The sequence below is a fragment of the Medicago sativa genome, chromosome 7 (genome assembly GCF_051527215.1).
Source record: "Medicago sativa cultivar Bolivia chromosome 7, Bolivia_mono, whole genome shotgun sequence".
In the NCBI taxonomy this organism is placed as follows: domain Eukaryota; kingdom Viridiplantae; phylum Streptophyta; class Magnoliopsida; order Fabales; family Fabaceae; genus Medicago; species Medicago sativa.
In genome coordinates, this window is record NC_140755.1 from 8,471,487 (window position 1) to 8,495,344 (window position 23,858).

The 23,858-nt window shown below is 35.2% G+C and overlaps 1 protein-coding gene across 2 annotated transcripts; it reads left to right on the forward strand.

Moving 5' to 3' along the window:
* Window positions 1-14,209: 14,209 nt before the first annotated feature.
* On the forward strand, window positions 14,210-17,472 carry LOC146903993 (protein ILITYHIA-like). Of its 2 annotated transcripts, XR_015018193.1 has the most exons (4): window positions 14,210-14,231; window positions 14,329-14,365; window positions 14,439-14,605; window positions 17,206-17,472. XR_015018193.1 is itself a non-coding variant. In XM_085724733.1 (3 exons), the coding sequence occupies exons 1-3, from the start codon at window positions 14,300-14,302 to the stop codon at window positions 17,309-17,311; spliced, it is 339 nt and encodes a 112-aa protein (XP_085580859.1). In that variant the 5' UTR covers window positions 14,238-14,299; the 3' UTR covers window positions 17,312-17,472. The 2 variants fall into 2 exon arrangements, 1 of the variants encoding a protein (XP_085580859.1); XM_085724733.1 differs by lacking the exon at window positions 14,210-14,231 and having other exon boundaries at window positions 14,238-14,365.
* Window positions 17,473-23,858: the final 6,386 nt, after the last annotated feature.

The window sequence follows — 23,858 nt, forward strand, 5'->3', positions numbered from 1 at the left end:
ATAGCGGTTGTAGTGTTATTTGAGGTTTTTGAATTGGTGATGGTGGATTCCGATGAAAATGTGGTGGTTTTGGTGGTGAATTGAAGTGGTTATGGAGGATGATGGAGGTTGTTAGGGTGGTGGAAAAAGAAAAGGTGGTGGTTAGAATTGGTTATGGTGGTTGAAAGTGGTGGAGGTTAGAGTTTGTTAGAGGAGAGAGAAAGTGGGAAAGAAAAAAATGAGAGCAAAAAAAACTTTGTGATTTTTTGTGGAATTTTGTGAAAAATGTGATAATGATTGAATCCAAATGATTAATTGACTCTTTGACCAATTTATAGGCTAGTTCATTGGCCTTGGACCAATAGGATAGAAACATGTGGCACTTGGACTCTAACAAACTTTTGTGGACTAATAGCATTTGGACACGTGACACTTGGACTTAACACACCTAAAAGGGATTAAAATGCAAATAACAAAAGTACAAGAACAAATACGAAAATTAAAACTAAAATTGAATTGAAAAAGTAAATTGAAAATAAACGTAAAGCGAGACGATTAAAAACAACAAAGCAGACAAGAGATTTTATGTGAAATGACTAAAATGCCCCTGGGGGCTAAAACGACTAGAAATGACTCAGATGCAATTTTAAAATGGATTTTTAACAGGGAATTAAAGCAAGAGCTTATACAAGCAAGTTAAAAGACTCAGAGACAATTTTTAGAATTTAAACAGGGCTTTAACACATGAAAAGACTAAAATGCCCCTGAGGGCTAAACTGACTCAAAATGACTTCAAATGCAATTTTAAAATGGACTTTGACATAGAATTGAAATGAAGACTTATTCAAACTATTTGAAAGGACTCAAACAAATTTTCAAAAGATTGAAAGCAATTTTAACATAGGAAATGACTAAAATGCCCCTAGGGGCTAAAATGACTCAACTGATACTTTTTTGAAATGAATTTTGACATGAGATTGAAACAGGGACTTATACAAACCAATTTAAAAGACTCAAACAATTTTCAAAGATTAAAATGAGTTGAATGCAGGAAATGACTAAAATACCCTTCTATGTGAATTTTGCAAATAACATTGAAAAAAATGCAGAGAAAGACGCAATTGATCAGAGACGATTCAAATGACTTATAATGCAAGAAAAGAAGAATTGAATAAGTATTTTTAGGTCCAAAATTAGGGTATAACACTGTGGACAATGTTTTTGTATTTTTAGATAATTTAGTTTGTTTTGTTGTTTGTTTATGTAAGTTGGAGCTTATTGGTCGTATACTTATTATGCAAGTAAGAGTGGGTGGTGTGTGTTGCTAGGAGTAAATCCAAGTGCACTTTAGTATGTTGTTATTCTCAATGCATTAAGTTCTGGAATGTTAGTTTCTTTGTTCAGCTCATCACCTTCTCACTTATGCCATGCTTTTGTTATTGTCGTTCTTAAAAAAAGAATGGTAGTTCCCAGCTGTATTTCCTTTTCCAAACTGTTTGTTCGAACAAGTTGATTAGTGTAGTGACTGCTATTTTTTAAGAAAATTCATACTGCCTTTTATGTTAGTGCTGAAGTTTCGCACTTCTTTCATACTCATCTGAGCTCTTTATAATCGCTAGCGTTTTGTAAAGGTTGGTTGTTCAAATGTGCTGAAAATGGTGTATCAATTGATGCTTACTAACCACATATCTATTTAAATGTAACAGACCTTTATCTATGCTTTCATAATCAATAGAGGAAAAATTATAGCAGGTATATTTATCTGCACATTTTCATATACATTCTAAAACTCAAAGATGAACATAACAGAAAACCATATCACTTGTTGAAATATACCCTAATGTATATGAAGCTTTTAGCACTCCAATTGTTATCAGTATTGCTATTGTACAAGTTGTTGCCTGTTTGCAACTCACCATCTCACCCATAGTATGAGATCTCAACATTGAGTGACATGATTTTATACTTAACAAGGGTAAGTTCATACATAATACATATCAATTTGGTTTGGTAGATTGTGCAACTTGCCTGCATCATTATCAAACAGGTGTAAGAAGGGTTTATACAAGTACTAACTTTGGATGACTTTGTCACCATTGAATGATTTCGTATTGTGCATATCACTTCCATTCATATAATTTTTTTATTTTGTGGTTCCTTTTTTATATGAATTCGACATACAGGCATCAAAGCTTGCAGTTGAAGATAGCATTGCATGTATTGTGTTGGAACAAAATGTGTTTAACAATGAACCTTAAAGAGTTTTGATGATAACAAGGTATTAAAAATTGTAAATTGGACTAGCTAATATTTGTTCAAGTGTACAGGACCATAATTATAAAGTTACATCATCATTAGTTCTGAATGAGCAAATAAAGAGCAAAAGAAAATGAAGCTTAGATGATTCTGAAGGCAAAGTGCTCCTGAAGTCAAGCTGCTCCTGAAGAAATAGCGCTCCTGAAGTAAGCCACTCCTGAAGAATAGTGCTTCTGAAGACAAGAGGTCCAGAAGCCACATCATCAGAAGCTGCGTCATCAGAAGCTGCAGAAGTCATATCATCAGAAGCTGCATCATCAGAAGCTGCCTCATCAGAAGCTATTTCACCAGAAGCTGAATCTCAACTGGATTTGCAAAAGATTCAAGAATTGAAGAATTATCAATGCAAAAGTTGTCCATTGGTTTCGAAAACACAAACAAAGGATTAGTGGAATTTTGCAACGGTCATTTCAAAGATGTTTGAAGGCTTGTGCTTGCATTTTGGAGGAAAGCGTTGACATTGTACTTTGTACGAATTGTACAACCACGTTCTCCACTACTCTGTTTTGTGTCCACGCTTCAAGACAAGAAAACAGCTCCAGAATACGGTCTCGCCTGCATATATGTTCCTTTGGATAAGGAATGGATTTCAAATTGGTTCTTCATAGGACAACAACCAAATCAGGCAAAAGATCATTGGTGAAAGATCAAGCTTCACTAACGACTCTTTGGTGTGCTGGCAATTTCATAACGTCTCTTTCACACCTCTATATAAAGGAGTGAAGACCTAGAGAATTGGTAATGCAAGAACGCTAAACGAAAGACTCACAAGATTTTCACAAGTACCAAACCTCTGCTGAAATTGTTCTGCATTCACTTAGAATTTCTGTGTCTCAAAGTCATATCTTAGAAATTCTTAAGTCCATTGAGTCTGTATCTGATTTGTATTGTGAGCACCTCTGATTGTATATCAAGTGTTCAACCTCAAACAATTTTCTGTGTAATTTTGTTTAGTTAGGAAGTCTCTAGCAGTTGTGCTTGAGCAGGAAGTCTCTTGATTGTGTTCTTGAGCAAAGGAAGTCTCTTGCTTGTGTGCTTGAGCATTGGAAGTCTCTTGCTTGTGTGCTTGAGCATTTGTAATCAGATATTACTCATAGTGAAATCTCCTTGGAAGTGCAAGGGGGACTGGACTACTTCCGGATTGTGGAAGGAACCAGTATAATTGCTTTGTGTCGTTCTTCTTCTCTCTCTCTGTTTTATTCCGCTGCATTTAGATTCTGATTATCACTTCAGAAGCTGTCTCACCTAGCTTCTGATCAGTGTGTTCAGTTTTTAGGAGAAAAGAAGAATTTTTCAAAACACAATTCAACCCCCCTTCTTGTGTTTTTCTCACCTTCAATTGGTATCTAGAGCCTTGGTCTGTTGTGTAACACTTAACCGTGCAACAGTCAAAGATCTGAGAAAAACATGTCTACTCCTCCTCCTACTGGTTCTAGTGATACTAGCTATAAACATGTCTCACATGATTATAGTGATAGTAAGAAAACCAGTGTTTGAAAAGTTCCAAAGTTCAATGGAGATGCTGAAGAGTTCTCTTGGTGGAAGACCAACTTTTACAGTTACATCATGAGCCTGGATGAAGAATTATGGGATATTCTGGAAGATGGTGTTGGTGATTTAGTCCTTGATGAAGAAGGAGCTGCTGTGGATAGAAAGAAACATACTCCAGAACTGAGGAAACTTTACAAGAAGCATCATATTATCAGAGGAGCCCTTGTCACTGCCATACCCAAAGCAGAGTATATGAAGATGAGTGACAAATCCACTGCTAAAGCTATGTTTGCTTCTCTCTGTTCAAATTATGAAGGGAGCAAGAAGGTCAAAGAAGCAAAGGCTCTCCTGCTTGTACATCAGTATGAGTTATTCAAGATGAAGGATGATGAAACTATTGAGGAGATGTACTCAAGGTTTCAAACCTTAGTTTCTGGGCTACAGATTCTAAAGAAGAGCTATGTTGCTTCTGATCATGTAAGCAAGATACTCAGAAGCTTACCTGCCAGATGGAGACCAAAAGTGACTGCCATTGAGGAAGCTAAAGATTTAAACACTTTAAGTGTCGAAGATCTTGTTAGTTCTCTCAAAGTTCATGAGTTAAGTCTTAATGAACATGAGTCTACTAAGAAGAGTAAATCAATAGCTCTTCCATCCAAAGGCAAGTCATCAAAAGCTCTCAAAGTGGTTGAATCTGAAGAGGAAGAACAGTCAAGTTCAGATTCTGAACCAGATGCTGCTGAAATGGCCATGCTCTCAAACAGACTTCAATATCTGGCCAAGAAGAACAGAAAGTTTCTCTCCAGAAGGGGTAACTCCAGAAGCTCAAGGAAAGAAGATCAGAAGGGATGCTTCAACTGTAAGAAGCCTGGACACTTCATTGCTGAATGCCCTGATCTTCAAAGAGAAAAGTCAAAGGACAAGTCAAAGAGGTCTACATTCAAACCAAGCAAACTCAAGAAGCAGATTAAGCAGAGTTTAATGGCAACCTGGGATGATTTGGGCAGTGAATCTAGATCTGATAAAGAGGAAGCTGATGAAGATGCAAAGGTAGCTGTTGGGTTGGTAGCAACAACAACTTCAGAAGCTGGATCAGATTCAGACTCAGAAGATGAAAACGAGGTATATTCCAAAATTCCCAGAGATGAACTTGTTGAGTCACTTAAAGAACTTCTTACACATTTTGAAGTAAGAACCAATGAGTTGAAGGATTTAAAAGAAAAATATGCTGATTTGGTACAACAGCAAAAATCAACTCTATTGGATCTAAAAGCTTCTGAACAAGGACTTAGGGGCTTTGACTTCATGTGTAAAACATATGAAGATCAGCTCAGGTTCTTATGTCAGAAGCTACAAGAAAAGTGTAATGAAAAACCTTTAAGTAACCATGAAATTGCTCTTGAAGATTTTATTATATCTGGCATTGACAGAAGCAGAGTAGCTTCTATGATTTATAGCATTTGCAAGAACAATGGCAGAGGAATTGGTTTTCCAGAAGTGAAACTTGAGAAAACCAATCTAAAATCTTGTTGTGAATGCATCAAGGAAGGTCTGAAAACATTCTTTGTACCAGAAGGGGCTGAGTTGGAAACTGTTGTTCAATCAGAACCTGAAGCTTCTAGTCCTAAGGCTAAGATTACTTCAACGCCAAAGAACTCTAAGTCAAAGGCTATGATCAAATCTGATTCCAAGACTTCAAAGGTCAGGATCCTGAAAAGATCAGAACCTATTCCTCAGAGTCTGGTGAAACCAAAATCTGGGGTTCTGAAGTCTAAGTTTCAGAAGAAGATAGTTACTGCTTCTGAAGTACCAAAACCTAAGGTGATGGTTAATCAGAAGCAACCCAACTCACAGCACAAGGTACAAGAAGTGAAGAGTAAAGCCTTAAGTACTAACCTTCCAGGACCCATAGAACAATGGGTACCTAAATCTAAAAATGTCAATGATGCAGGTATGTCTAAGAGCAGTGCCAAAGCAAAGATCATGGTACCTAGACAGCGGTTGCTCAAGACACATGACAGGAGACAAGTCCATGTTCCTCAGCCTAACAATGAAAGAGGGAGGAAATGTGAAATTTGGGGGCAACCAGTCAGGCAAGATCATAGGTACAGGAACTATTGGTAATTCCTCTACCTCAATTAATAATGTATGGATGGTAGATGGTCTTGAACATAACCTTTTGAGCATTAGTCAATTTTGTGATAATGGTTATGATGTGCTTTTTGAAAAACCCAACTGTACAGTAATCAACAAGAAAGACAAATCCATTGTGTTCAAGGGAAAGAGAGTTGACAATGTCTATAAAATCAATTTTTCTGAACTGGCTGATCAGAAGGTGGTTTGCCTACTATCAGTGAATGATAAGAAATGGATGTGGCACAGAAGGTTGGGACATGCTAACTGGAGGTTAATCTCTAAGCTTAGTAAGTTACAACTTGTGAAAGGGCTACCAGACATTGACTATCATTCAGATGCACTCTGTGGTGCATGTCAGAGAGGGAAAATTGTGAAATCATCTTTTAAAACCAAAGACATTGTTTCAACCTCAAGACCTTTAGAATTACTCCATATTGATTTATTTGGACCAGTGAGTACTGCATCCCTATATGGAAGTAGATATGGATTAGTCATTGTTGATGATTACAGCAGATGGACTTGGGTGAAATTCATAAAGAGTAAAGATGTTGCGTGTGATGTATTCAGTAGCTTCTGCACTCAAATTCAATCTGAAAAAGAATCAAAAATTTTGAAAGTCAGAAGTGATCATGGTGGAGAATTTGAAAATGAGCCATTTGAAGCTTTTTGTGAAAAACATGGAATTTTCCATGAGTTCTCTTCTCCTAGAACACCACAACAAAATGGGGTTGTAGAGAGAAAGAATAGAACTTTACAAGAAATGGCCAGAACCATGATTCATGAAAACAATTTACCAAAACATTTTTGGGCAGAAGCAGTGAATACAGCATGCTATGTTCAAAACAGGATCTATATTAGACCTATTTTGGAGAAAACAGCATATGAACTCTTTAAAGGAAGAAAACCCAATATCTCTTACTTTCATCAATTTGGATGTACATGTTACATTCTGAACAACAAGCTCTACCTAAAGAAATTTGATGCCAAGGCCCAAAGAGGAATCTTTTTAGGTTACTCTGAAAGGTCAAAGGCATACAGAGTGTATAATACAGAAACACTCTGTGTTGAAGAATCTATGCACGTTAAATTTGATGACAAGGAGCTTGAAGATAAAACTTCAAAGCAAGGTGAAAGTTTTGCAGAGATACAGGTTCCTGAAGCTACTCCAGAACCTGATCAGATAGCTGAGTCTGAAGATAGTCCAGAAGCTGAACCCACATCAGAAGCACAAGATGAAGCTGCTTCTGATGAAGCACAAGATGGCTCACATCAAGCAGATCCTCCCAGAAACACATTCAAACACAAGTCTTCACATCCTGAGGAGCTAATCATTGGAAACAAAGATAGTCCAAGAAGAACAAGATCACATTTCAGACAAGAGGAGTCAATGAATGGACTAATCTCAATGATTGAACCTACAACAGTTGATGAAGCACTTTCAGATGATGGATGGATCCTAGCTATGCAAGAAGAGTTGAATCAATTTCAAAGAAATGATGTGTGGGATCTGGTACCCAAACCTCAGCACAAGAACATTATTGGAACAAAATGGGTATTCAGAAACAAGCTGAATGAGCAAGGTGAAGTAACAAGAAACAAAGCCAGGCTTGTTGCACAAGGGTATAGTCAACAAGAAGGCATTGATTACACTGAAACGTTTGCTCCAGTTGCAAGATTGGAAGCAATCAGGTTACTTCTTTCCTATGCAGTTAATCATGGCATAATATTATATCAAATGGATGTCAAGAGTGCTTTTCTAAATGGTGTCATAGAAGAAGAAGTGTATGTCAAGCAACCTCCTGGATTTGAGGATATTAAATATCCTGACCATGTTTTTAAACTGAAGAAATCACTATATGGCTTGAAACAAGCTCCCAGAGCTTGGTATGATAGACTAAGTAATTTCTTAATCAAAAATGACTTTAAAAGAGGACAGGTTGATACTACACTCTTCAGAAGGACCCTTGGGAAAGATATTCTTGTTGTGCAAATATATGTTGATGATATAATATTTGGTTCTACTAATGCATCTCTTTGCAAGGAATTTTCTGAGTTGATGCAGGATGAATTTGAAATGAGCATGATGGGAGAGCTGAAGTTCTTCCTTGGCATTCAAATCAATCAATGCAAAGATGGAGTCTATGTTCATCAATCAAAGTACACAAAGGAGCTTCTGAAGAAGTTCAAACTTGAAGATTGTAAAGTGATGAACACTCCAATGCACCCTACGTGCACCTTAAGCAAAGAAGATGAAGGAGCTAAAGTAGATCAGAAGCTGTATAGAGGTATGATTGGTTCTTTGTTATACCTCACTGCATCTAGGTCAGATATTTTATTCAGTGTATGCTTGTGTGCAAGATTCCAATCAGATCCTAAAGAATCTTATATGACTGCTGTCAAGAGAATCTTCAGGTATTTGAAAGGAACAACTAATCTTGGACTCCTTTATAGGAAATCCTTAGATTATAAGCTAATTGGATTCTGTGATGCTGATTATGCTGGTGATAGGATTGAAAGAAAGTCAACCAGTGGCAATTGTCAATTTCTGGGTGATAATCTTATATCCTGGGCTAGCAAAAGACAAACAACTATTGCTATGTCTACAGCAGAAGCAGAATACATTTCAGCTGCAAGTTGTTGTACACAACTACTTTGGATGAAACATCAGTTGGAAGATTATCAGATAACTGCTAACAGTATTCCCATTTATTGTGATAATACTCCTGCTATTTGTTTGTCTAAAAATCCAATTTTGCATTCAAGAGCTAAGCACATTGAAATCAAACACCATTTTATCAGAGATTATGTTCAAAAAGGAATTTTAGATATACAATTCATTGATACTGAAAATCAATGGGCTGATATATTTACTAAGCCTTTAACTGTTGAAAGATTTGATTTTATAAAGAAAAATTTGAACATGCATTACGTGTCTGATTAGATGTTTGCTTGCTCCTGAATAGGATTTTAGGTTCTGAAGTTAGTTCAGAAGCAGTAGTCCATCAGAAGCTCTTTATTGAGGTTCTGAGGAAAACTCGCTTCTGATGACGTCAGCATCTGAAGTCCAGAAGCTGGATTTATTGCTTCTGAATAGTTGAATTAGTGGAAACGTTGGGAGTTACTTTTTAAAAGTAACTTCTGGCCCACTAACTTGGTAGTTACTCTGTGAACTTCTTACGTGGCCTGTATGTGTTGGTGTATAACTAAAAAGGGCAATGATGATTTAATAGCTTTGAAAGTACTTTTCACGCGCCCCCAATTTTGTCATTAATGTTATGTTTGTTTGTCTCTTTTGAATTGCAATCGTTTTACTTTTAACACTTTGACAATTCACACACTACTCACTCACAACAAACACATTTGCTCTCAAACCTCTTGCGAAGTAAGCGCATTCTCTCAACCTTAGAACCCTAAAATCTTCATCTTCTTCAAATCTTCGTCAATCATCAAATGGCATCATCAAGCTCGCAACGAGAAGTTTCAGTATCTACTTCACGAATGATCCCTGAATATGACTACAAAGGAAGAAGCATGAAATTGGAAGAATGGGAACTACAGGTTCAAATAGAAAATCCGGTGGATTTTGAATCACTCGCCTTCCATGAGTGTTGGATCAGAAGCTACTATGAAAAGCAGGAACTTATGCATTACTTCAAGATATTGAATGGACCAACATACGAAGCATTGGTAAGACACTTCTGGGTGAGGGCTAAGGTTTATGACAAAGCTGCGTCTATAACTGAAGAAAGTCAAATGGTGTTGATTTATCCCGAACTGGAAGGGAAGACCAGAGAAGAAATGGGTCTTGAGCCATTTACAGGTATTGAAATCAGGTCAAGTATTTGTGGTATTCCAGTAAGAATTGCGGAATGGCAGATAGAAGCTGTACTCTGTAGAGAGGCCTCTGGAAAATACTCTTGAATTGATCTCTCAAATACAGCTGAAGAACGCCTCTGGAAAGAGAAAGTAAACTTGGCCCTGTACAACTCAACACAAGCAGGAAAGTATGCTGATCTAAGCATGGATAAGAAGCTGCTTCTGAAGATTCAGAATGAGGACTTACTTCCATGTGGTGGAAGTGAGAAACCCAATTTGGCACAAAAGGTCTTTCTTCAACACTTCATTAAGAAGGAGAAAGTGAACGTGCCAAAATATATGTTCAAATACTTGATAGAGTGTCTGAAACAGAGTCAGCTGCAGAATAGAACCTGGGTACCTTATGGAAGACTCTTGTCAGAAATATTCTATCAAGGAGGAGTCTTGGACAAGCTAAGCAGTGCTGAAGCCTTCACAGACGAGTTGCTTGATACTAAAACTGGAAAGTTCATTAATGCACAAACCCTCAAGAATATGAAGTTGATCCCTGCTGTCACCAAGCTTCATACAGATTTGAGTGAATCACTTGTTAAGTCTGATCTTATGAAGGACTTTCCACCCATCTGCAAGAAGGATCCCATTGAAGTGCAGATGTACTATATAAAGGAACATTTTGAGGCAACCAATGAGAGAATCAGATTGGAAGATATTCCAGAGGAAATGTATGGTGGTGCTCTGCCACGAGCCAGAGGCAGAAAGTCAAAAAGAAAGATGACTGCAGAGCAATATCTAGAGGTTGAACAATCTGCTAAAAAGGCAAAAGTTGCTACTGACAAGCTCAAAATTGGTAGTTCATCAGTACCTTCTATTGAAGAAGCCATTGAAGACATGGATTCCAGGATGATCATGGATGTTGGCATTACTCTTGATCAACCTGCAATACCAAAGAAGAAAAGGAAGCAAGCAGTAAGGAGGACCAAGAACTTCCCTCATGTTTCTAAGAAGACTGAAGTTGCTACTATTGTGTCAGAAGCTATTGGAAAAGCTATGGAGATTGCTGCTGAGCTACAAGAGTCTGTAGTTTCAGAAGCCAAGCAACTGTTGCTGATGACCAGTGAGTCTGTTAAAGAGGATTCTGATCCTGAACCAGAGAAGGTAATTAATATATCATCAGATTCCGCATCCTCACCATTATCAGATTCTGATGATTCTGATGATGATATACCCTTAGCCCAACTCTTTCAAAAACCAGTAAAAAGCCAGCCAACATCAACCAAAACCAACAAAAAGCCCTCTCAGTCAACTACTTATGAACCAGTTGGTCACATAATTAATGAGAAGTTGGCTGAAATGGCTGTGCAGAGAGAAAGAGTCATTGAGACTATCTTTCGCCTTAACCCTCAACCCCTTAACATTCAACCTCTCAACATGATTCCTCCAGAAAATGTTGAGTTTACCTCAGAAAAGGCCTCTGAAACAACTCCAGAAGCAGCTGCTTCTGAAAATGTTGTTTCAGAAAACCCCCATCAACAAACACCTGAACCACATAAACCCACAACACCCCCACAATCACCAACAGCTACCATTGACCCCCAACTCAACACTCAAACATCAACTTCACCACAACAACCACCAACTGAAATTGAACACTCCCCACAACCAACTCCCATGGATGTTGACATCTCTCTAGTCAATGTTCAAGCCTCAACCTCTACCACTCACATTGCCTCTGACCAGCCTTCATCTTCAAACACACAAACACACTTTACCATTCCACTTCCTAACCCTGTTCAAGATCTGGAAATCAGTGATTCTGATCTTGAAATCCTTGAACAACCACCCACAAACATCCTGGAATCTGGATATATTAATTCTGAGCTTCTGACAATCCTTAGTAGATTGCATAATCTTGTGGATCAACGAAGGACAATTGATCTCACAAGTGCATATGAAGACTCCTGGACATCTCTTCAGAACCGGGCAGCTGAGCTTATTGAAGATATCAAGGCTAAATGCATCAGAGTCAAGCAAGCTTCAGTCAGAAGACTAATAGAGCATTTGAATCAGAGTCTCAGAGTAAGAAGTTCTACACTGCTCCTGGCAAACCAGCCTTTCTTCTTAGAAACGGATTACTTGACCAGAGAAGCAAGGTTGTGTAAGCTTCTGAAGAAACAGATGGCACAGCAGCAGCAAGAAGCTAAGGAAAGGGAACAGGCTCTTCTCCAGAGGCAACAACAGCTTAAAGAACTGTTGCAGAAGAAGATTGAAGAAATGGAGGAGATGAAGAAACAACAACAAACCAACCCTTAGTTGCACACCCTTGTGTTTTTCTTTTTGTTTGTTGTTTGTTTTAAATTCCTAGTCCTTGCTTCTGAAACCATCGTGTTTTATTTCTCTATGCTTCTGAATGCTTACTGATTCTGACTGTTTAGCTGCTTCTGATATTTTAGATATTCATGTTCATATATTTTTGATCTGATTTATTTAATTAATTTCTTGTATACTCTCTTTTGTTTGAGTTTTTCTCAAATCTTTTTGTCTTTTATGCTTATTTTTATCTTTTTTGATAATGACAAAAGGGGGAGTATATGTGACAAGTATTTAAAGGCTCTGAGCCCCATTAATGGCATTTGAAATTTTTTGAAAAACTTCTATCATTTTTTTTACCTTATTGGTATAAGCTATGAACGAACGAAGGAGTATCAAAATTCAAGTAAAATTAATTGAACCATTCTTCTTGTCTATAAGTTAATTCTTTCAATGATTCAATTTTGTTTTTAAGCTCTGATATTCTTTATTGTGCGAAAAATGAATTTAATTAACCTGGATAGAACTTAGGGGGAGCTTACAAACCTCACCTTAAATACTATCAGACTCAGGGGGAGTTTGAGCTTACAAACCTCAGATTCTGAGCTTACAAACCTCAGAACCCCAAAGTCAACTTGTTAATTATATTAACAACAATTGATCAATTTTAAATACTTTTGTTTGTCATCATCAAAAAGGGGGAGATTGTTGGAACAAAATGTGTTTAACAATGAACCTTAAAGAGTTTTGATGATAACAAGGTATTAAAAATTGTAAATTGGACTAGCTAATATTTGTTCAAGTGTACAGGACCATAATTATAAAGTTACATCATCATTGGTTCTGAATGAGCAAATAAAGAGCAAAAGAAAATGAAGCTTAGATGATTCTGAAGGCAAAGTGCTCCTGAAGTCAAGCTGCTCCTGAAGAAATAGCGCTCCTGAAGTAAGCCACTCCTGAAGAATAGTGCTTCTGAAGACAAGAGGTCCAGAAGCCACATCATCAGAAGCTGCGTCATCAGAAACTGCAGAAGTCATATCATCAGAAGCTGCATCATCAGAAGCTGCCTCATCAGAAGCTATTTCACCAGAAGCTGAATCTCAACTGGATTTGCAAAAGATTCAAGAATTGAAGAATTATCAATGCAAAAGCTGTCCATTGGATTCGAAAACACAAACAAAGGATTAGTGGAATTTTGCAACGGTCATTTCAAAGATGTTTGAAGGCTTGTGCTTGCATTTTGGACGAAAGCGTTGACATTGTACTTTGTACGAATTGTACAACCACGTTCTCCACTACTCTGTTTTGTGTCCACGCTTCAAGACAAGAAAACAGCTCCAGAATACGGTCTCGCCTGCATATATGTTCCTTTGGATAAGGAATGGATTTCAAATTGGTTCTTCATAGGACAACAACCAAATCAGGCAAAAGATCATTGGTGAAAGATCAAGCTTCACTAACGACTCTTTGGTGTGCTGGCAATTTCATAACGTCTCTTTCACACCTCTATATAAAGGAGTGAAGACCTAGAGAATTGGTAATGCAAGAACGCTAAACGAAAGACTCACAAGATTTTCACAAGTACCAAACCTCTGCTGAAATTGTTCTGCATTCACTTAGAATTTCTGTGTCTCAAAGTCATATCTTAGAAATTCTTAAGTCCATTGAGTCTGTATCTGATTTGTATTGTGAGCACCTCTGATTGTATATCAAGTGTTCAACCTCAAACAATTTTCTGTGTAATTTTGTTTAGTTAGGAAGTCTCTAGCAGTTGTGCTTGAGCAGGAAGTCTCTTGATTGTGTTCTTGAGCAAAGGAAGTCTCTTGCTTGTGTGCTTGAGCATTGGAAGTCTCTTGCTTGTGTGCTTGAGCATTTGTAATCAGATATTACTCATAGTGAAATCTCCTTGGAAGTGCAAGGGGGACTGGACTACTTCCGGATTGTGGAAGGAACCAGTATAATTGCTTTGTGTCGTTCTTCTTCTCTCTCTCTGTTTTATTCCGCTGCATTTAGATTCTGATTATCACTTCAGAAGCTGTCTCACCTAGCTTCTGATCAGTGTGTTCAGTTTTTAGGAGAAAAGAAGAATTTTTCAAAACACAATTCAACCCCCCTTCTTGTGTTTTTCTCACCTTCATATTGATCTTCTTGAAGTGCTAAAACATTTTTCTCGAACATTTACAACGGTAAAATTGCGTATATAGTGCCAAAACACCATACCATAATTTATGCCTTATGATTTGTATGTTTGATAATGTTTTGTTCTGTGACTTTGCGCTGCAGTACATTATCCAACTTCTCAGTCACATCGCTCTTACAGGTAAGTCAATTTGCATTTAATCAGATCCTGTGTTGGTGTCTATATTGACTTAGTTATTGTCAACTTCATGCAGTTAGTGATATTTTTTATATGTCATCCGAGGTGGGATATTCGAAGAATAGCTTGTAATGTTGCTAAGAGGATTATTACTTCTGTCCCACAATTATCTGAAGACATTTTATGTGAATTTTCAAAGTATCTTAATTTGGTTGAAGAGAAAGTTTCAGCTTTAAGAATAAGGTAAATTGCTTAATGTACATAGATCTTAATATTTATCATTTGAATTTGTGTAGGCTTGTTGAAGATAATGAATAAAGACCTTATGATTATGATTGGATATGATAAATTGGGGATAGTAATGACTGACCCTCATTTATACTAATAACTAAGAAATATAACTGATCCTAAGAGATAATTCAAGACACTCAGATATGAAACTACATTCCCTTTAAGTCTTATGAAAGGAGTTTGTGCCTTAATCGGTGGAAACGTGTTTTGTTTTCATATACTAAAAGCAATAAACATTTACTCCAGGTGGTGTTAATTGTAGGAAAGTATAAAAGTAAAGGCTTAATAGCACTTTTGGCCCCCTATGTTTGCAAAAATTGCGATTAAGGTCCCCTATCTTTGAAAACTACAAAACCGCCCCTTATGTTTCGTTTTCGTTGCACTTTTGTCCCCCATGGTCAATTTTGACCTGGTCCACACTGACATGGCACCCACATCACTTATGTGAGGGGCCAAAATCGAAGCTTTTGCAAACATAGGGGGTCAAAAGTGCTAATAAGCCTATTTTTTAATTCATTTTCTTTTTTTTCCATTTTTTTTATTTGAAAAAATTAAAAAAAAAAAAGAGGGAAAATTAATAAAAATTGAAAATAATGAAAAAAATACTGAAAAAATTTTAAAAAATTGGAAAAATTAATAAGAATGAAAACAAAAATCTGGAAAAAAAAAATTTCGCATGACATGTGTGTATATACATACCACATCATTAAATCATTTTAATAATAAAAAAGCATTAAAAACTAAAAATCTTTTAAAAATAACAAAAAATCAGATTATTTTTTAGAAATAAAAGATTGATTTTTTATAAATTTTAAAAATAACAAAAAAATCAGATTATTTTTTACGAAAAATAAAAGAAAAAAGCTGAAAAGACATTTAGATTTTTTTCGAAATTTTAAAAATTAGAAAAAAGTTCGGATTTTTTTCGAAATTTAGAAGATATTTAAAAATACTGGAATCTAATTTTCAAAATAAAAAAAGTTTAGAATTTTTTGCGAAATAAAAAACTGGAAAATATTTAAAATTTTAAAAATCTGGATATATATTTTTTAAAATCCAATTACAATAGAAAAATTAAATTTTAAAAATCATATAATCTGAAGAAAAAAAATTGATTTTAGTTTAATTAAAAATTTAGGAAAAAAATCTGAGAAGCTTGAATTACATAGGAATATTATTGTAAAAAGAATTATTAATGCGTGTAAAATTTTAAAAAGTGTCTTATTTAAGAGACATTAAAATTTAAAAAGTAAGTGCCTCAAGCTGCTCTTCCAATCTCTTTTGAACTAAAATTGATTTTTTTTCTTCATATTATATGATTTTCAAAATTTAATTTTCATATTGTAATTGGATTTTAAAAAATATATATCTAGATTTTTAAAATTTTAAATATTTTCCAGTTTTTTATTTCACAAAAAAATCAAAACTTTTTTTATTTTGAAAATTAGATTCCAGTATTTTTAAATATCTTCTAAATTTCGGAAAAAATCCGAACTTTTTCTAATTTTTTAAATTTCAAAAAAAAATCTAAATGTCTTTTCTGCTTTTTTCTTTTATTTTTTGAAAAGAATAATCTGATTCTTTGTTATTTTTAAAATTGAAATAAAATCAATCTTTTATTTTTTAAAAAAAATAATCTAATTTTTTGTTATTTTTAAAAGATTTTTAGTTTTTAATGTTTTTTTATTATTAAAATGATTTAATGATGTGGTATGTATATACACACATGTCATGCGAAATTTTTTTTCCCAGATTTTTGTTTTCATTCTTATTAATTTTTCCAATTTTTTAAAATTTTTTAAGTATTTTTTTATTATTTTCAATTTTTATTAATTTTTCCTCTTTTTTTTTAATTTTTTCAAATAAAAAAAATGGAAAAAAAGAAAATGAATTAAAAAATATAAAAAATTGGCTTATTAGCACTTTTGGCCCCCTATGTTTGCAAAAGTTGCGATTTTGGCCCCTCACATAAGTGATGTGGGTGCCATGTCAGTGTGGACCAGGTCAAAATTGACCATGGGGGCCAAAAGTGCAACGAAAACGAAACATAAGGGGCGGTTTTGTAGTTTTCAAAGATAGGGGACCTTAATCGCAATTTTTGCAAACATAGGGGGCCAAAAGTGCTATCAAGCCAAAAGTAAATAAGCAGCCACTACATAGTTAAAGCTGTCAAAAAACACCTCAGGAGAGAGGACTAAGTATGTCTTAACTCTTTAGCCTATCATAAATACCATACTTTGTGTCTTTTCTGTATAAAGTATAAATAATTCAACAAGGTTTTTTATTTTTTATTTTTTCTTTCACGTGTCTTGAATGAGTAAACTACTCCAGTTAGTGATATTGCATCATTCAAAATTTCCACCTATTGTTTGGGATGGTGCAGTAGTTTCACTAAAGAATTGGCTACACACTATTTTTTCATTACGCGCATTTGATAAACTGACATTTGGAGCTAATGGTTCCTAGGTTTGTTATGCGCTTATGCTCATTATGTATCACTCTATATTATACCAATCAAATAACTTACTCAATTATTTTACCCTTTTATGTAGGAGGTTACTTGTTGAATATGATTCCAGAGGTGTTGCAGAGGCACTAAATGAAACAGTTTGCGTCTCTGATAAGTGCACAGGGTTAACAGTAAGAAAATCCACCTAGCCTGTGAGTTATTACACGGCAAGGATCATATTTTTATTATTGTAATCTGTAGGATCTTGGCTAGTTGAATTTATTGTAATCTGTAGGATCTTGGCTAGTTGAATTTCTATGCAACCTTGTGAGATAACACTGATTTAGAATAAATGTGTATACTAGTGCTACCCTATGACGTTAGTGTATGTTTTTTATTAGAACTGATGTTGGAAATTTATGTAAGGCTATGCATTCTGTTATTGTTCTATAATTGTGTATAAAAAAAATTATAATATAGAGAGAATTTAAATGGGGTGAACCAATTTAAATTCTAAGATTTTTGACTCTTGTTAGCCTTTTTTAAATGGGATCAACCGATTTAAATTAAAAGATTTTAGATGGGTTCAACCGATTTAAATTAAACGATTTTAAATCGGGTAAAGGAGGCTGACTTAAAATCAAAGACACTTTTTAAATCGGCTACCTATAAGTCGGATCTTAACCCGATTTAAAAAGTCAAATTCACCCGATTTAAAAAGTGTTTTCTGCACTAGTGCAGTAACAATCAAAACAACATTGTCAATCATGTGACCATATCTGCAGAGTAAAAAATTAAAAAAATTAATTTCAGCTTTAATCACAGACAGAGACACCAAATATGAGACATATACTGAAATAACGACACCATTAATGATTTGAGAAAATGGAAGTAATTAACTACAAATGAGGGTGTCAGACACCAGACACATATTCAAGGAAATACACTAACAGAGCGAACAGACAAGCAAAGTTCACATACGTGATATACTCTAAGAAGGTTGACAAGGGTTCTGTAGCTTGGCATAGCATATGCTTGTAATCATCAACCAGCTTAAGGGTACATTTCTCCACAATTGTTGTGGTATGCAATGGAGATGGTTCTGCAAGAGGTAATCCATCAGTATAAATCAATAATTTTAAGTACTACATGTCATCATCAAATATACAATAAGAATAATAATAATAAGGTGAAAGTTGAGTACAGAGGAATTCATGCTGTAACCAATTTTGAATTGAGTAGTTACATAAAATGGTTGAAGCCAGAAAGTACTACAGAAGAAAAACATGAATCACAAACATATACATCCCCGAATAACTCTACTCTATTACAAGAGTCAAAGTTATTAACCCTTCAAAAGAGCTTTTTCATTCCAAATGACTTGAAATCCACTGAAAAGCAAGAATCATCATTTGAAAACAAAAACTATCATTTCTTGAGCAACAAGTCAAATTCTCCAACCGCGCTTAGCCTTCTCCTTTGCTCGTCATTGTTTAGAGAATTACTTGAAAAGAATTCAAATGTATCTGAGGATGAAGTTACAAAAGAGAACCAACAACAAATAACTAGTGATGATGAACTTGGAGGAATCTTCTATGATGGTATTGACAATACTTCATTTGACTTTGATCCGAACAGATGCAACATTGAATTGCAAGAAAGAGACTTGCATTCAATATTTTGTACATAGTTGTGATGTTTATATCTCTAATACTTGAATTTTGGACAATAGACTAATTACTTTTGTTAAAAAAACATATAATAGATGCTAGAATGTGTAAGTAGAAATCATTATATGTTGAAAGCATGTGTTATTTAAATCCCATAATGATAGATATGAGGATCTTTACCCGATATATAGGTATACATATTTCAATTGCAACTCATTGCTCACGTACTATGAAGCATGTAGACCAAGATTTTCGGGTGTCAATCCATTGATTGGAATTGAACCTTCAATCTACCGGACTTGCTCGATTTTATTCTTGGGAAGGGAAAAATGAGATTGAAAAACCCTTTTTGGATCCGGGGGTCGGTTACGATTCGGGAAGGTGTTAGGCACCCGCGTCGTTCACGGTACTCCGTGAGAACCTCTTTCTAACTTTATTTTTATTTGAAAATTTGTTGTTAAAAGTTGAAGTGAAAGAATGGAGGGAGAAGAAGTAGGAGTTTTTGTCATTTTAATTTGATCGATTTGAAAGGAATAAAGCCTCTGCCTACGTACCCTTAAAAGGGATCAAAACCGTCGTAGTTCACTCTTAAAAAAAATATTTTTGTTGGTTAGGTTGATTTTAATTTGATTTGAAAATGATTTTGAGAAGGATTGCGAGACCTCAAGGTATAGAAGAATAAAATAGAAGTGAGGTTGTTTCATTTTATTTGCAAAATTTAGACTAAGTTTAATTAAAGTTCAATTAGGGATTTGATTAAGAAAATAAAGGGAAAATCACTTGGATTTGGATCCAAGAAAATGATTTGACTTTTGCTCATTTGAGTTTTAGGATAAAAAGGTTTTACTAAACTAACGGTAAATTAGCGTAACGATGCGAAAGGTAAAGCAAGCATAAATAAAATGGTGTAGTGTCGGTGCTTGTGTCGGTGTGTGCAATTACTAAGCTATTACATACCATTCCTAGGAGCATTTTAAAGCAAGAAATAAAAAGCTCAAAAATAAATTACATCAACGCCTAAAATACACACTAAGATATTGAAAAATAAATAAATTGCAAGAGGAAGAGAAAATGCATGAGATTATACTAGAAATAAAGCAATCATAATAAGATGATAAGAAACTTAAAGCATTGCATGGATTATCGAAAGAAAGCATGATGTCAAAATCTTAAAGAGATGCATGAAGTAGAAATTGAAATATTAAAGCAAAATTAACAAAAGATATTGTGGAGTAAAAACATTTAAAATGCATGAAATAAAACCTTTTAAAACATTAAAGCAAAATAAAAGTAATGGAGATTAAAGTATTTAAAATGCTTGGAGCAAAGTCACAAAATAGGTTTAAAATGCATGAATTGATAAAATGGTTTGAACACACCCAAAAATGCATGATGTAAATTCTTTCAAAAGCCTACATGAACTAAAAAAAGTAAGAATATGCATGAGATGAAAGTATTGTCCTTAACTGAATTAGATAAAAATGCATGGGATAAAATTAGGACACTAGATAAGATGCATAGAACAAAGTTAAAACAAAAAAGAAATAATATGCATGAAATGATTTTTGTTTAAAAGCCTACATAGGCTACAATGCATATGATGAAAATTAAGTTGATAAACAAACCAAAGGTAATAGAATAATACATGATATGGAAAACATGATTTGAACTAACAGGCAAGAAAAATTAAACAAGCTATACAATAAGACAATGTATGATATGAAAGAAATAGATTTGAATTAGCAATGAAAGCATGAATAAAATCAATATATTAAAACTTATTGAAGTAAAAAATGCAACGAGAAAAAGATAAATGCAAGCAAATGATTTTTTTTTAATGAAACAGGGGGTGCAGCAAGTATACTGGGAGGTGTAAACAGCAACAGAAAACACATGATTGGGCTCAGCAGATGTAGAGAGAGTGGGCTTATGGGTTGAGCCTGAACCAGTCTTGAAAATGGGCATGGGTATGGATTAAGTTAGTAACATATGAGCATATGATGGTTTAATTAGTTGAACAAAATCACTTGCACGTAAAAACCTCTTCCAAAATAAACACAAAAACATTCTCTCCTCTCTCTACTGGCTACTGGTGTGCAATCGGAGAAGAAGGGGTGAACGGTGGTCGGAGTCGTTCCGACGCGGTGGTCCGCCGTAGCGCCGCCGCGTCGGAGCTGTAACCTTTATTTATTTATTTATTTTTTAAATTTTTCAACGACGGCCTCCTCTCCTCCTCCTCTTTTTACATCCGCGTTTAATTTTTCAAAAAAAACAAGTTCACATGAGCATGGATCTGAGTTCAAAGATTCGAAGGAAAGAAGAAAGAAAAACACACAAAGAAAGAACAAAATGGTTACCTCCTCTTCTCACTGTGATTCAAGCTTTTTCCGCTACTTCCTTCCGATCTGGTTCGAATCCGCTTGTTCCACTCCTCCTTCTTCCGTTCCTTCTTCTTTTCTGGATCTACTTCGCGGCTGCGTTTGCAAGCTTAAAGTGCAGCTCCTCTTGTCTTGCTTCTACGTTTCTTCACTGTTTGAACTCAGCTCCATGCTTGAGGTTGATGATGATGGTTGTATGGACCGAAATTGTTGTGGTTTGAGTCGGTTGAGTGGTTGTTCAATCCTTTTTCACTTTCTTCTGCTAATTCAGATTTTGTCCGATTTGAAAGAATTGCTAGATGTTCGTTGAAGGTTGTTGGGATCTTTGAAATGGCTGTATGTATGTAGTGATACGGTTAAAACAAATAAATGGTGATATTGAAGGATTGTGTTGATGGATTCCAATTTGATTTTGTGGTTTGATTTCGTGAATTTGCGATGGAATTGCGGTTTTATGGAAGCTTATGAGGTATGAGTATTGATCAGTTATGTGATGAATTTTGAAGATGAAATGAAAATGGAGTATGGATCGGTTTCTGGATTTTAACTTGAAATGTTCATGAGGTTCATATTTTTTTGGTGATTTTTGAATTGTTTGATCTAAAAAGTGAAGAAAAAGAAATTGATTGGTGTTTGTGATATTTGGTGCGGCTGCAAGGTCAGTGGAGTGTGGGAGTTAGTGCAGCCCCCCTTTCACCAATGATTGGGGGTCTATATATAGGGACCAACTAGGTTAAATGGAATGAATGGACAAAAGACAAGACTGCCCTTAATGAAACTTGGAGAGAAAGAAAATGCTTTGGATGCTCTTTGGACCAATAACCATGTAACAAGTGGACTTAAGACAAAACAAATTGTTGATAAAAACAAAATATTAAAAGCAAAAAGAATAAATGGTAAAAATGAAATAAAATAAAATAGAATCGTAAAATAAAAGTGATAAAAGAGTAATAAAATTTAAAGCTGTCGAAACTTCGACTGAGACGACTAAGACTCGCGGTGTTTTTAAAACACGAACAAAACTTTTTAAACAGTTTAGTCATACGAACAAAAGGAATTTACCTAAAAAGGTTTATTTATCGAAGAAATGAATAAAAGACTTTAAAAACACGCGTAAAAATTTAAAATGTCAAAAAAACAAATAAAGCGATTTCAACTAGATAAAGTGTGAACAAAATTTTACTTGCAAGAGAAAAGACTTTAAATTATTAAACAACGACTGAAGAAATTTTTACCGGTTAAGGCGAAAAGAAGAGAAATTGAGCCGTTTTAAAATACGGACAAAAATAGGTAAAAACAGAGCAAAGTGGTCAAAATTTGGGGTATGACAGATGCCCCTATTTAAGTTTCTTCGTCACGAAGATTTGAAAGAAAACTTTTAAATCGATGGGTCGAAGAGACTTAAATACTAAGTACACCGAATTTTGACCAATTGAAAAGCTGAGAATGAGATGAATACAATAATATGAATGCATGCGATGCGAGTATGAATGCAAAGGCGACGGAAATAAACTGACTGGGGAACAAACTGATAGGTATCACTGAGGAGATAAAGCCTGCCTATTACCAACTGCCGTGATAAAGACGAACATACGGAAGATAAAGTTTGAATTTTACCAACTGCTGTGGTAAAGACGAAAATACAGAAGATAAAGCTTGGAACGGGCAATAAAGCTTAAGACGGAAAATAAAGCTTGAGACAGGAAGTAAAGCTTGTCTATTACCAACAGCCCGTGGTAAAGACGGAGATACAGAAGATAAAGCTTGTCTATTACCAACTGACGCGGTAAAGACGAAAATACAGATGATGAAGCTTGTCGGAATATAAAGCTTGAACAGACGGTAAAGCTTGGAAGATAAAGCTCAGACAGCAAATAAAGCTTATGACGGAGAGTAAAGCTTGAGATGGAAAGTAAAGCTTATCAATTACCAACAGCCTGTGGTAAACGATGACAATGCGGAAGATAAAGCTTGGACTGAAGATAAAGCTCGGACGGAAGATAAAGCTTGAGACTGAACATAAAGCTTGAGACTGAACATAAAGCTTGAGACAAAAGTAAAGCTTGAGGTGGAAAGTAAAGCTTATCAATTACCAACAGCCCGTGGTAAATGATGAAAATGCGGAAGATAAAGCTTGGACTGAAGATAAAGCTCAGACGGAAGATAAAGCTTGAGACTGAACATAAAGCTTGAGACAAAAGTAAAGCTTGAGGTGGAAAGTAAAGCTTATCAATTACCAACAGCCCGTGGTAAATGATGAAAATGCGGAAGATAAAGCTTGGACTGAAGATAAAGCTCAGACGGAAGATAAAGCTTGAGACTGAACATAAAGCTTGAGACAAAAGTAAAGCTTGAGGTGGAAAGTAAAGCTTATCAATTACCAACAGCCCGTGGTAAATGATGAAAATGCGGAAGATAAAGCTTGTCTACTACCAACTGCCGTGGTAAAGACGAAAATACAGATTAAAGCTTGTCTATTACCAACTGCCCGTGGTAAAGACGAAAATACTGCTTAAAGCTTGTCTATTACCAACTGCCGTGGTAAAGACGAAAATACAGATTAAAGCTTGTCTATTACCAACTGCCCGTGGTAAAGATGAAAATACTGCTTAAAGCTTGTCTATTACCAACTGCCCGTGGTAACGACGAAAATACAGAAGATAAAGCTTGTCTATTACCAACTGCCCGTGGTAACGACGAAAATACAG